We start from the raw sequence: 15,508 nt of genomic DNA on the forward strand, positions 1-15,508 counted from the left end.
GCTCAGGGTATGTACAGCTCAGTGTATGTACAGCTCAGGGTATGTACAGCTCAGTGTATGTACAGCTCAGGGTATGTACAGCTCAGTGTATGTACAGCTCAGGGTATGTACAGCTCAGTGTATGTACAGCTCAGGGTATGTACAGCTCAGTGTATGTACAGCTCAGGGTATGTACAGCTCAGTGTATGTACAGCTCAGGGTATGTACAGCTCAGTGTATGTACAGCTCAGGGTATGTACAGCTCAGTGTATGTACAGCTCAGGGTATGTACAGCTCAGTGTATGTACAGCTCAGGGTATGTACAGCTCAGTGTATGTACAGCTCAGGGTATGTACAGCTCAGTGTATGTACAGCTCAGGGTATGTACAGCTCAGTGTATGTACAGCTCAGGGTATGTACAGCTCAGTGTATGTACAGCTCAGGGTATGTACAGCTCAGTGTATGTACAGCTCAGGGTATGTACAGCTCAGTGTATGTACAGCTCAGGGTATGTACAGCTCAGTGTATGTACAGCTCAGGGTATGTACAGCTCAGTGTATGTACAGCTCAGGGTATGTACAGCTCAGTGTATGTACAGCTCAGGGTATGTACAGCTCAGTGTATGTACAGCTCAGGGTATGTACAGCTCAGTGTATGTACAGCTCAGGGTATGTACAGCTCAGTGTATGTACAGCTCAGGGTATGTACAGCTCAGTGTATGTACAGCTCAGGGTATGTACAGCTCAGTGTATGTACAGCTCAGGGTATGTACAGCTCAGTGTATGTACAGCTCAGGGTATGTACAGCTCAGTGTATGTACAGCTCAGGGTATGTACAGCTCAGTGTATGTACAGCTCAGGGTATGTACAGCTCAGTGTATGTACAGCTCAGGGTATGTACAGCTCAGTGTATGTACAGCTCAGGGTATGTACAGCTCAGTGTATGTACAGCTCAGGGTATGTACAGCTCAGTGTATGTACAGCTCAGGGTATGTACAGCTCAGTGTATGTACAGCTCAGGGTATGTACAGCTCAGTGTATGTACAGCTCAGGGTATGTACAGCTCAGTGTATGTACAGCTCAGGGTATGTACAGCTCAGTGTATGTACAGCTCAGGGTATGTACAGCTCAGTGTATGTACAGCTCAGGGTATGTACAGCTCAGTGTATGTACAGCTCAGGGTATGTACAGCTCAGTGTATGTACAGCTCAGGGTATGTACAGCTCAGTGTATGTACAGCTCAGTGTATGTACAGCTCAGTATATGCACAATCATACAATTACTAAAGAAGGTTATGATCACTTTGTTTGAATTTAGGGAAGACTCGAGGTTGGGGTAACTATGTTAAAAAAGAACCATCAACATCTCAAAGACAAACCCATTATATGTTCTTTCTCAGTCCAAATATTGTAAATGTTTTAATACTGATTGACAGCTGGATCTGCCCCACTAGAGCTAGAGCCAGCTGTGCCCGCCCCCTTCAGTGTCTGCCCCTCCAATGAGTGCTGGAGGAACAGAGAGGGGAGGGGGGAATCTCTGAGGGGCGCAGTGATTGACAGTCTCTGCAGGGAGGAGCCATGAGCTGAGTGATCAGCAGTCACATGATCGCCCAGCTCTCGGTATAAGGAGCCAGCATGTGACAGCTGCAGTGGCCCACGCCAGATCTAAGTATTGGGAGGAGTATATTCTACTCTGCCAATACTTCTCCTTTAACTGACATGTTTGCTATTTAACTTTTCCTCCTTTCAGGAACTTTGACTGACAGCTACCTCTTGCTGAGGTTGTGATCCACGGCTTACTATGAGCTCATATTTAAACACACATAACGGAGGTGGCTCACTGAGCAGCCAGTCAATCGGGAGCAGATTAGTTCCCAATATATAAAATCTTTGGTTTTGGGTTTAGATACACTTAAAAGACTGTGCAGTCTTGTGAAAGATTTACTGTATACTCCACCCACCTCTTTATTTAGTTCTATTTATTTTGTCTGAGGCTGACACCTCAGCGTCTGTTAGGGGGCGGGTCAGAGGTCTGCTGAAGTCTGACAGTCATTGCCTTATCCATCGCCTGACCGCACACACCGACTCCCAGCTTCTGAGTGTCCAATGTGTGGGGTCAAGTAGCTGACAAGGCAGCCAATGACTGGTTCTCTTGGCACCACAGAATAAAATCATTACTTACCGTGAGCACGCTCCCAATGGAGTACTCTTCACTTATGATCAGGGTGGTGCCATACCAGAATGCCAAAGCATAAGACGCGTATATCATTAGGAAAGCAAAACCGATAGACACATTGGCTGTAATCGCTTTCTTGATTCCTATCCTTTTGGCGTCTTCTAAATTCTTTTTATACCTGGAAGAGACGTCGAAATCACATTAGGCCAGACCTCCACACTAGATCACATGTACCTGTGGCTGAACACACTCCCACACCCCTATCCCACTCCTAATAACCATATCCATCTAGAAGGTTGTAAACTTACTGAATACCCATAGCATGTACTTCCTCAATGCACTGACAGAATTTCACTCAGGCCTGCGAATATGCACTTCCTTCAACGTCTGAACAATGTAACATAATGATTGCTTGCTGGAAGCAATGCATGATGGGATATGAAGTCTTTAGAAATGGAGATTGCATCATTACACCAGGCAGCAGGCAAAGAGATGCAAAGCTCACTGGGAATCCAGGAAGGTGTTGGGAGTGATGGGCAGACGGAAGGCAGTGCTCACTACACAAAAGGAATTTTTTCAAGTAAGCTTTGATTGTATTATCAAAAACAACTCTATTCCTATTACAATGCTGATGTTATAACAGGAGAGGAGATGCTGGGACTTTACAAGTCATTTAAGGGCCGGTCATTTTTGCAAACATGCGCAATGGTTTTTGTGTTATGACCTGTTAATAGCCAGTTATATTCTGTGCATTAAGAAAACACATCCAGCTTACAGAGAAACACATCCAGCTTACAGAGTTGGCTGGAACTAGCTCCTGTGGAAGTCTATTCCATGTTTTCACAGCTCTTACTGTAAAGAAGACTTTCAGAAGGTGGAAGTTACATATTTTTTCTAGACATGTGCAATGCAAAAAAAAATATTTTCTGACGAAACAAATGAAAACGAAAAACACTTCCATTTGTTTCATCAAAGAAAACAAATTTTTCTGCTGCTTCAGATTCGGAGGCAATGAGCCTCAGAATCTGAAACCGCACACTGACAATGCATGTCGGCCGCTGGCGTGCCCTGCCATCTTTGAGTGTATCTTGGTATACACCAAGATAGCAGCGCTCATATGTTTGGGCACCACCATCTTGGCGTACACTAAGATATACTCAAAGATGGTGGTGCGTCTGAGCAGACCACGCCAGCGCTTGTTCAGCGTGTGGCGTCACGCTGAAAATGCAGAACAAGCGGTGGCCATGTCTCCATTCGTTTCATCAAAGAAAACTAATTTTTCTGCTGTTTCGGAATCGACAATGCATGTCGGCATCCCACGAGTTCTGCGCTTGCGCACTGCCATCTTTGAGTGAATCTTGGTATACACCAAGATGGCGGAGCCCGTATGTTCGGATGCTGCCATCTTGGTGTATACCAAGATATACTCAAAGATGGCAGCACGCCTGCGCAGAACGTGCCAGTGGCCAATTTGGCTGCCGCTCGTTCTGCAAACAAATGAATGTATGCCTGAATATCGTTTTAGTAAATTCGGGCATATAAGAAACTCATTATTTCGTATTCGGACGAACAGTCGAATCAACTGAATTTTGTTGATTTGCAGGTTCGTCCGAATCCGAATGCACATGTCTAATTTTTTCGTCCTTCTGTCCTTTAAAAAGAGAACTACGAACCAAGTGAACAACTTTGCATCAGGTTCACTATTTGGACCATCTATGTATTTAGACAAAGTAATCCCATCCCCCCTTAATTGTCTCTTCTCAAGGAAAAATAAATTCAGTTCACTTAATCTTTCCATTTCTCCATGCTCTTTAATAGTTACATTGCTCTTCTCTGAATTCTCTTCAATTCTGCAACATGAGGTCTTACTAATGCTTTGTATTGGGGTAGTCCTTGGGGTGGGGGCGAGGGGTCCATGCATCTGTAGGTATGCCACTGGTTGCCAATATACAGTATATGCATTTGATCTTTGTATCATAAAGTACATCACCAGACAACAGGGACTAACCTTTCAATTTCTTTTCCCTGTCCACCAAAAGCCATGACAGTCCGGATCGCCGCCAGTACCTCCTCCGCCACCGATCCGGCTTTGGCGTACGCCGTCAGCTCCTTGTTAGTGAATGCTGACAGAATCTGTGAAGATACAAAGACACTTAAGTAAACTGGTCATGGCAAAAAAAAAAAAAACAAGGACTAGTTACCATCCCCGTAGTATGCAGATCAAGCAGTGGTGTCACAAGGGGGGTGTGGCACCATTGGACAATCATTTTGGTGTCACCCCCTCTGAAAAGTCAGGCATTTGGTCATGGGCCGAGAGCTCGACAGTTGCACGAGAGAGTAGGGGATCCGGCGGAATACCTTATCTTGATGGGTGACCATCCCTTCCTCTCTTTGCCGGCGTAATCATGTCTAGATGTCTGCAGCAGGTAAGCGCATGTGTGTGATGACATCACGCGCATGCGCGGTGACATTACGCGCAAACATGATGACGTCCCAGAGGGGTGTCACCCGGTGTTCGCCCCGGGTGACACCACACCTAGGGACATCCCTGCGATCAGGCCACTGTGAAGGCAGAGGCTCTTATCAGAACAATTGTTCCTGGACTGTGATTTGTAGACAATGAATCATCATGACAGCTGTGCAACTAACAACTTCTAAGGCGAGCTCAGCAATGATGGTCGTTATGTTCATCTCTTTTGACCTAGACCCGGTCACCTTGCCTATTTGAAGTTATGTCATTGGTTCTCTTGGAAGAACAACCCTAACTGCTGATACTCAACTTTTCGCAATCTCCTGCCGCTGTTCCTCCATTAGAGTCGAGGGCCCAAATCTGGAGTAAGCTCCTTGCCAGACAGTGTTGGAGCCTACACAGCGTTAATTAGGGATGCACCGATACCGTTTTTTCCGTATCGAGTACCAATATTTTTTTGTTGGTACTTGCCGACGCCGAATACCGATACCGGAAGTCCCGTTAAGGAAGCTGGGCAGCGTGTAATGACTCACCGCCCAGCTTCCTGATTAGCCGGGAAGCCGTCTCCATGCTCCCTTGTCACCAGGTGATGAGGGAGCATGAAGCCGGCTTCCTGGCTAATCAGGAGGCAGAGGGACGAGTCATTACCCTCCCCCCTGATTGGCCCCATGCTCCCCATGCTCCCTGGTGAATTGGGAGAATTTGGGCCCAAATACTTGGTATCGGCACAGATACAGATACTAGTATCGGTGCATCCCTAGTGTTATTAATGTACCCTGCATAACATGACAAAGTCTGCGCACAGTAATTGGCTATTCTGCCCTGAGCAGTGAAACCTGGGAGAAGGTCACATGCTACTATATACCCGGAAGTACCAGGCTCAGAAAGAGCAATGGGGCAGCATAGCAAATGTGGGATGAGGGCTGTTCTTTCAAGAGAACCAGTCCCTTGGCCTAGATTGGCAAAGAGTCAGCTCCCACCTCCCATCATGTTATTTTCAAAGACAAATACGTACCAGATCTGAAATGTTATTAACTAAAGCTGTAGGTAGACAGAAGATGAATGACACAACAGGAAACCATGTGTATTGTTATCTGCAGCCTTGGAACGATGCCCCCCTTCCCAGAACTGTACAAAAGTACAGATGGATTCTTACCTTTGCCCATATAGCCGCTGAGAGCCCCATGATGGGACTGATGGCCAGAATAACCAGCGTCAGCTTCCAGCCTTTCACAAACCCAATAACAAAACCGGTCACGAAGGTGGTTAAGGACTGGATAAGCATAGCGATTTTATCACCAATGCCTTCGTTAATTTTTTGGACATCACTAAAATACACACATGGAAAAAACAGAAAGGGATAAGAGGTAGGGACCGGGTATGTTAGCAAAGAACTGAGTAACTACAGTCATTATTAGATATACATGTCGGAGATCAGTTTAATAAAATGTCAGTCTCGCATTGCTCCTATTCATTTTTCATTCCTTTATTAAAAGTGCAACATGCTCCAATCTTGGTCAGGGCTGGATTTACTCTCGCCACTGCCCCAAGGCCTAATTCCTTAATGTGCAATGCAGGCTGCATACAATGTCGCCAAGACCACTTGTGCAAAACAAGCAGCTGATTCCCCGCTGTACATTTAGCTCTGCTTGCCCAAAGCAGGGCTAAATGTAGAAAACAACTACCCGCCCGGCGCCTGGAAGCCCAAGAAAACTAGGCCTATCCTTCCATCAGGAATTCAGCCAACCTTTGTCATCCATGTCCATGGCACTTGTTCTGCTCATCTATGAACACAGGGACAGTGGACGATCAGATATGAACGGATCATGGAAATATTTTATTGTTAATGACTAACTCGGAGCTCAAATATTAGGTGACCTTTGTATTATCAGCTACTTGCAGTATAAGAAACCTATGAGACCAACTACTAAAGGGAATGGACAACGCTCAACAAATATGTCAAAAGGCAGATCATTCGTATAATAAGTCTAGTTGTTTCATATAAATACATTGGGCCAGAAAAACTATGATTGGCGGTTGTTGAGGAATGAGAATGATTGCATGTGACATCTGATTTTGGCACATTGCATGTTAAGTACACTGCTATGTTGCAGCTCATATAGTTTATATGTCACATAGTAGATTATGTATCTGACTTGTACCAGCATCCTCTTCACTGCAGACCTATATTGCACCAAATATTTGTCAGACTCGTTTTCTCTACCAATGCTGATTTGGCACAGATCGCAAATCTTTTTACAAAAAAAGTCACACTTAGGATTTTGTTTTACCGGACTAGTCCCATTTTCATTTCAAACCCTTCAAATTAACTATTCATTGGTGCACCAACAATGGTTTATATGGTCAATCGGACATGCTGCAGATGGAACTGTATACCATTCTAATCTAAAATAGAGATAGATAGATAGATAGATAGATAGATAGATAGATAGATATATATATTCTGCATATTATTTATTAATTTTTTTTCTGCAGAATGAATTCTGTATATTAACAGGAAATTCTCTAGTTTCTGGAGATGGATAAAGAATGGCAGGAAGTCGTTCCCCGCTGTCTCGGAAGCTCGGAAGCTGTTCCTGGAACAGTCTTACATGTTGTACCTTTCCGGCTGTCGCCGGATTGTTAACCCCTGTAGGACTTTGTTACACCTTCTTGTGGACCAGAACATTCTTTCGTGGTTTTGTGCCAGTTGGTGTTTTTGTTTTTACGTTTTTTTATGTCTTAATATATTTTATCAGAACAAAGAAAGATTTAATGCTAATATCAAAACAGGTACTTATGCTAGCTGCATGTAAAAATACATTTAATTATATACTTTTTATATCTTATCATTAATGATCTATATATTGTTTAATCATTATATAATTTAGTTATGTAATTATTTATTTATATATGTATTCTGCATAATTTTACTGAACCTATAACCAAATTAAACGTTGGCTTTGGATCTTCCAGAAATTTTAGTAATTTTTACTCCATTTTATATGCAATGTGCACCCTTGTTACACATAAGGAAGTAGTGTGCTCCTGAATCAGCTGGCTTCCCTGGAACGCCTGCCGACTCTTTTTCTTCAGACCGAACAGGCAGATGCTTAATTTTTTTTTTATGGTGCAGTGGAATATAATGAAAGGTGTAATCTGATTGGCTGCTACAGGAAACACCAACTATAACATTTTATATTTCCACCTTTCAGAAAGGAAGTGCAGAGACAGTTTACATTGCTATAAAAAAAACCATAAGCTGATGATACAATAATGGCGGTGAAGACGCTCTGTACTTACGTTTCCATCTTTTCCTGCAGCTCGATTGACATGTTATACAGTTGTCCCACTGTCAAGACACAGAACAGAGGTATATGATGGAAAGAAGCAGGCCAGCCCTTAATGATATTATCATCGTTTTATGTAAGCATGAGAGCACACAATATTTAGGTTCAAATTTGTATATTAACACATACGTTAACACGTCCATAGAAAACCTCTCTTTGTAGTTTCGGATATAGTGGGGAAGGGGAAGGACTGCTGTTGGGGAGAGATATTCCCTCACTTCCTGTCACATTGATAGCGGTATCACCAGACAGGAAGTAAGAGAAAAACTGCAACAGAAACCCAGACAGAAATAAAAAGCTTTGAATCTTGAGAATATTTCAGAGGCGCTGGGAGGAGTCTCTTTCTTTCCTGCATGGTAGACCAAGGGTGGACAAATTAATATGGAATTCAGGAGCCAGTTTGTCCAATCCTGGAGCCAGGAGGACTTTTTTAGGGGCCAGCTGCATTAAAAACAACTGGAGAAAACGTCAAAAGTTAGACACCAGCTGCAATTTGTAAGGCGCATTGGCTGCTTGGCTCCTTGGATTTGTGCAGCCCTGTGATACATCCAACTTGATTTGTAGGTAGCTCATTAGCTTATGGTTAGGGAGATGCACAGCCTCCAGTAGGAGGTACTGGGAGGAACTCAGGGACAAAAAACAGAAGAGCACCATACCAGATGTCAAAAGTCCCTAAAAAGGTTTAATAATTGTGTTGATCAAACAGGTTTCAGGGGCAGACACAACCACCTTCCTCGGGGCTTGGAAACGATGAGAAAGAAGGAATGTACTTAGAGCAAAAGACTCAAAATGTGGATCTAATCACAGCTATGGGTTGTTCTCCCAAAATGTGTTGCCTGTGGAGTCCAACCACTGCCTGCAATCTACAAATTTTGGGAGAACTACCCATAGCTGCAATAAGATCTAAATTCCTTTGTTCTCATTGTCTCCAAGCCCTAAGGAAGGGGGTTGAGTTTGCCTCCAAAATGCATTGGCTGTTTGATCCACGCAATTATTGAAAATTTTTAGAGACTCAAACATCCGTTTTAGTCCCTGCAGCACATACTCACTACATTCTGCTCCCGGAAACAATAGATCTTCTAGTTGGAGGTAGAGATGAGTCCGGGCTTTACCTGAGTTTGCCCAAGTCCACTCAAAACTGTGACCTCCAACCCTTCAACCCAGCACAATCAGAGGTTGCATTTGCGGCAAGGGCATTTCCCACCCATTAGTGTCATATAGCTGTGGGCTGGGGAATGCGCCTCTCCGCAACTGATTGGGCTAGGAGTAGCAGGTGGCAGTCACAGCTTTGGGGGTTGTGGAGGCTGAGGACACTCACCCTGCCCCTATGAGTCAATCGCCAATTACAGGTGCTGTCACATGGACTGAGTCACATGCTCCTCCATACCCGGAAGTACTGAGTATTTTTTTTCTCTTGATAACTGAATGAAGCAGTGTGGGAGTGAAGGAAAGCTGAATATGTGCTGCTAAGGACGGGGAATTAAAGAAAACCTTTTGCACTGGTTTGATTTATCGTATGTGGCCCCTGGTGATAAACTCACGTGTCGCGTTCTTTCCAAAATCCACAAAGCTGTTCGTCATTTCCCCAAACACCAACATCATGAGTGGTAAGGCAGCTCCATGCACTAAGGCTGCTATCGTTCCAACCAGCATCAGTAGCTTTTCCATCCCTCCGGCGTATCGGAACTGAAAAAGAACCATCACACCGTTATCTCTCTTCCCTCGTGCAAAGGGAGGTACATTTTCAAAAATACTTCCTCAGCAGATGATAAAGTTAATTCTCTTACCTGTTACATTAATTTTAGGAATTATTTTATCTGTTTCTATCAAAACATTCCATGCAGTTATCAGAATATCCAAGGAAGCCAGGTGGCGTGAAATTACTCACCACCCGGCTTTCCGATTAGCATGAAAGCCATCTGCATGCTCCCTCGTCCCAGAGGAAGCATGGAGCCGGCTTACTGGCCAATCAGGAAACTGGGCGATGTGTAATGACTTGTTCCCCGGCTTCCAGATTGGTCGAAGCTGGCCAATCAGAAAGCCAGGCAACGAGTCATTACACAGCGCACGGCTTCCTGATTGGCCGGAAAGCTGGCTTTCTGGCCAATCAGAAAGCCGGGGGGCGGGTAATGACTCGCCGGCCAGAGCCGGCTCCATGCTCTCTCGTCAACAAGTGGCGAGGGAGCATGGAGCCAGCTTTCCGGCCAATCAGAAAGCCAGGCAGCGCGTAATGACTCGTTGCCCGGATTCCTGATACTGGAAGCTCAGGTATTGGGCTAGGCATCAGAGGATTTGTACGAGTACTCGCCCACATACTCGGTATTGGCACTGCTACTAATATCAGTGCATACCTACTCCGGGCCCAATCAGTTGCGGCCGGGCATTTCCCACCCTGTAGCTACATGTAACAAAGGGGAGGGGAATGGTCCGCAAAAACAACTGATTGGACCGGGAGGGCGGGTTTGTCACTGATAGTTTAGCACAGGATTGGGCGAACTCCGGTGCACTTGGTTCATACCAGCCCACATTATCAGTGAAGACCTACTTCAATTATCCAATCATGTAAAAATCTAATTCCTGTTTACTTGTTTCATTTGCACATGATTGAATATTCACAGTGAGCACAGCTACAATGTATTGAGGGAAGATCCACAACTCCATTAGCAAATCGACCTCAATATCTCTTGCTGGTTTCATGCAAAAAAGCATAATATCTTTATTCAATTTAAAGGGGCTACTTTTCAGATATTCTTGTTTCAAATGCTTTACAAAAGCAAGGATTTAACGTAATCCGGCCAGAGATTATGAAAATAAATGGCACCCTGTAGATGTGTGTTTCCATCACAGATCTAAAAAGCTCCAAACATTAGGGATAAAAGGAAATTTAGTGCAATTAAACTAATTAGATCAGACATTCTGACTGCCGCTCTACAGGCTTCCTGGATGTACAAATGTCTGATATTTATGAGCTAGGCAGACACTGTCATCATGCCAAATGTTACAGCTGTATTTAAAGGCGATGTCCACCTAGAAGTAATATGTCATTAGCTTCTACAGAATTTAAAGGGTATGTCTTGGCAAAATGAAACAAAAGTAAATACTCCGTACATCTATACAATACGTGCACATCTCCCCATGTTTTGCTGCGAGTGCAGAAAAATACCTGATGATCTACCAGGATATGAAGGAGCTACTAACTTTCTATAGTGAGCCGACAACACAGTGCCTCTGCTGCACTGAAATCTTCAGAAGTGTTGTCAGCCCTGCCTGAGTTTTCCTTTGCTGGTCTACAGAGAACCTCCACCTCTAGTCATCTCCATAACATACATGCATGGGCATAGCACAGTTTTCCTTTAAAAAGGATGTCCTCATACAAGTTAGAATGTAGATATTACGTTGTGTATCTGTTCTTCCCTCCTGAAAGCCTGATAAGGGTTAGACTGACAACAATGTGCAGAACAATAGAGAGTGTTCTTCTCTGTCTCATGGACTGTGGAGAACATTACAAAAGGATGATAACAAAACAGATTCAGGTATTGAATTAAATGGTGGTCTTCCATATGGACAGGAGTTTAGCTTTATCTGACAGTGGAAGCAATATCAGCCCTTAACCCCTTCTATCAATTCTATTCTACTTGAAGGAACATCAGTACCCCAGAGCTTTCGAAACGTCACCTCAAGCAACAGATGTCTCACCCTGTTCCCACCTGTCCTTGTGGCACCATTAAAGTCCGGGATGTTGAAATGTTTTGAAACTTTATATATCTTCGGATTTGGTACCTTGGAAACTAATTATTATATCTGTCCCCAGCCGAGATAAGTTGTACTGGGATGACTTATTGACAGATAACCATCTGAGGTGCCATCACTTACCATGGTGAAAGGGCTGACCATTTTTGGCTTTTCAACTTTCTCTTTTTCTTTTTTTTTGAATTTTGAGAACAATCCCTTTTTCTTGCTGCAAGAGAGAATAAATAAATATTAAATAAATGACCATATTATATTTTCATATCAACTTGTAAATGAACACTGTACATACAAACAGGGCAAAGCAACAGATTCACTTGGATGGTGGCCGCACCAACAGCACATACTTATTTACCTTTGGCTCTCCCAACACCTAATTCAGACACCAGAAACAAAGCCAGGAAGACTTGTGTAAGCTCTAAGTCATAATTTGGAGCTTACACAGGAATGGGGTCTCTTTCCCCATGTAAAAGGCCAATCACCTTTTGCCAGCGTTGTCACACCAGGGAAAGAGGAGTGAGTCACATGCTCCCCAATACTCAAACATGATGGGAGGTGTTCTGCAGGTTACAGTAGGCAGGGTAGATAACACAGGTTGGAATTTCAGTGCAGCAGAGCCATACTATGTTACAAGCTCACTAGATTTTGGGCAAAATCAACAGGGTTTTTTTTAACATATCAAAACCAAAATGGTTTGTTAAACAGGAGAAGTTCATTGTTGGGGTATGCATACACTTTAAGCTCGCTTTTGCCTCAAACAAAAAAATTACTGACAACATAGGTGATCCCATAAATGTCCCTGCAATGCAAAGAACATAAGATTGTGTTATGCACGTAGAATAGTTCCATGAGTCACTAACACCATGTTGGGTAATGTTTTGACAACTGTTTATACAATGCACTTGATAAGGTTCAGCCTCATATCCTGGAGATGTAGGAGAAGCTAAACATAAGAGTCCTTGCGTATTAGTTGTCAGCCTTGAACATTTTTCCCTTTAAGAGATATTAAGGATTATTTTTCTCCCCATCTCCATCTAATAGATTTTAAAGTTTGTTAGTTTTCAGTTCAGTCGCTCTTGGCGTGTATGTTGAGCACCAAAAACAAGACTCTAACCAAGCCTAACCACTAAAATAAAACCTTAATTCACACCTGAGCATTTTGTAGCTGGAATGCCTAAGCACTACAACGCTCAACAGGAGGAATCCCATTGTTTTCAATGGCCCCTGTTCATATCTGAGCGTTCTGTTGCTTGTACATGAACTTCTTTTGAGTCCCATGTTTTGGCCCAAACAGACTTCAATTGGAGCTCTAGAAAACTGCATGACAAACATGCCTAACTGGTGATTTCTTGCCTAGTAACTGGATTCCATTGACTGCAAAAACACATTCAAGCCTGAAATGCACTCAAAAACCCCCTGTACAAGTGCTCAAGAAAGAAAAAAAGACGATAAACGACCAAAGACGGTTAGCTCGTGTGAATGGATCCTAACTCTCTTCTTCCCCGCATCCAACACTTAGTCATAACTGATAATTTAAAATAGAACTACAACCTCTTATCCCTTACAGCCAAGGAAGGTGCCATCTTGGCCTCTATTTGGATTGCAATTGGCCTGGTTCTGCCCACGTGATCAGCTATGACACCTGCCATTTAAGGCCTTGAAAGTTGGGTTGAGAGCTGAAATAAGCACACTGGCAACCTTGACAGTTGGCATTCCTTGAAAGTAACTGTTTTGGGAGACCAATAGATTGGTGGGTCTGGTTTCACTTTATACATAACAGAACCCTAACACTGTCATGACAGAACTCAGTAGTGATGTCGAGGCCGGTGGGAGCAATGAGCAAGGTGGGGGATTTTCCCGACAGAGATTGACGCTCCCAAAAGTGTTGGCTTCCCAGCAAACTTCATGATGTGTGTACTCTTCAATGGAGTGTCATTTGGCAATGTGAGTGGGAGCAGAGATGAGTATTTGTGTTCTTTTTTAAAGGGAGTTAATTATGTTCAATGTTGAGATCAATAAAAGGCTCACTTTAAAGGGGAGGGAGAATAATTACACCAAGCCACTAAGAGCTCTCTGCATTAGAGAATTGAAAAATAAACTACATTAAAAACAAAAACAAGGAAGTTCACGTTTTAGATCATATAAAAACATTGTTTGAAAGACAAGTGCACTTGGTATACACTGGGAATGGAGGGCGCTGAAGTCAGAGTCGCACAACTAGCATTCCTAAAAGGAGAACACAGCAATAGCAGCCCACACATTTTTCTACAGTCTTCCCTTAAGGGAAATTGGCAATTATAAATAAAATAAATTATTTTCTATGTTCGATAACTTTTTTTTTTTGGCACCAGAGGTTCCTGCACCCACCTTTATTCTTATTACAACAAAGTAACATCCCATTGACATCGCTCCTTGCCCCGAAGGAGCCTCTAGTCTGATCTTCCTACCACCAAACAAATTGGCCATGGGAAGAAACCCAAGTAAGTACATAAAAGCTGCATAAAGTTATCAAATCAAGACTCCCCGTTTCCTAGGGGGGAAGGGGGAGGGGGTGTCGTGGCCGTTGTGCGGCTCCTTATGTTATTAGACCGGGGTGTCTAACTATGTGATTCCCTTTCCTTTTTTCTGTTCAACATAAAAGGTGCATACAGACAATCCTCTGAAACTTAAGAATCCCAAAGACACCCTCGAGGTGAAGGAGTTAAGCTCTAATTTTGTAGAAGCTGTATGAGTCCTTCCCATGCCCACCACAACAACCGGCCTTCCTGCTGTTCGGGATAAATGTTTTATTTCTGATAAAATTCACATGCTAGACTCTGCAGAAAAACATTCGACAGATGAAAGCTCGCCGCTCACCAGGAAGATTGTGTCTGCCAACTGAGCTAAATGTGTACCTAAGAGCTTAAAGCTGAACTCCGGGCTAAATACGCAGATCAGATACAAATACAGGAGGCAATTTAGCTGCCACAGGTTTTTTATTTCTGTCCACCTAGTCCTGAGATTTATACAGCCCCCTCACACAGCACAGCCAGGTAGATGATATCGCTTACAGTAAAAGAATACAGTGGTGTCCAGCGTGTGACTGGACCGTGAAAGAGAAGCGGAAGACTGATGATGTTCCTTGTCAAGACATTTGCATGCAGCAAGTCTGAATGGCTCCTAGTCCTGCCCCTCCCTCTCCGAGTCTGAGTGCTGCTTTATAGGGGATGCTAGCTGTGAATGCGGGAAGGTAGAATAACGGGGGGAATGTTAATCTACAGACTGCAGAAAGAAAGAAGTTAAAGCCGCCAATTTACCATAGCAGAGGTCCTCTTTGGAGATATACAGATGTTCCAGTTATGACTCAAACACTGTTTTGGGGCTCATTCACGCCACAGAATTGCACAGCTAAATTCACAGTATCCATGTGTTAAGCGCACGCTATACAACAGCACAGTGCACCGCACGCTAGGTGGATTGTGTTGCCATCCATGGGAGTGGAGCCCCAATGCACAACCCTCTGGTACCGCAATACTAAAAAAAAAGTAGTGCATGCATTACTTTTTTCACTGTGCTGCAATGCATGCCCGCTGGAAGGTCATTTGGCTGCCATTCAAGTTAATTAACCAAGTGTGTGGTGCAGTGCCCTGTGCAATAGCATGTGCTAAATGCACAGACCCTGTGAGGTTAGTGTAATGCTTGGTGTGAACGTGCCCTTAAAGGCCACCTTTACCTTTCTGACCATGTTTCATGTTACATTCATATTTAGGGTATAACATGAAACAAAGTCACATCACAAGCCCCCCAAC

General features: G+C 43.6%; 1 protein-coding gene across 1 annotated transcript in view; it reads right to left on the reverse strand.

Moving 5' to 3' along the window:
* Positions 1 to 15,508, reverse strand: part of LOC108795589 (multidrug resistance protein 1-like) — a 57,233-nt gene that overhangs the window by 33,462 nt on the left and 8,263 nt on the right. The window contains 6 exon segments of the mRNA XM_018566865.1: positions 2,160 to 2,331; positions 4,162 to 4,286; positions 5,780 to 5,951; positions 7,927 to 7,946; positions 9,465 to 9,659; positions 11,847 to 11,931. Coding sequence (XP_018422367.1) covers positions 2,160 to 2,331; positions 4,162 to 4,286; positions 5,780 to 5,951; positions 7,927 to 7,946; positions 9,465 to 9,659; positions 11,847 to 11,931 — 769 coding nt within the window.

The sequence above is a fragment of the Nanorana parkeri genome, unplaced genomic scaffold, assembly GCF_000935625.1.
Source record: "Nanorana parkeri isolate BGI_ZX_2015 unplaced genomic scaffold, ASM93562v1 scaffold984, whole genome shotgun sequence".
Taxonomy (NCBI): Eukaryota; Metazoa; Chordata; class Amphibia; order Anura; family Dicroglossidae; genus Nanorana; species Nanorana parkeri.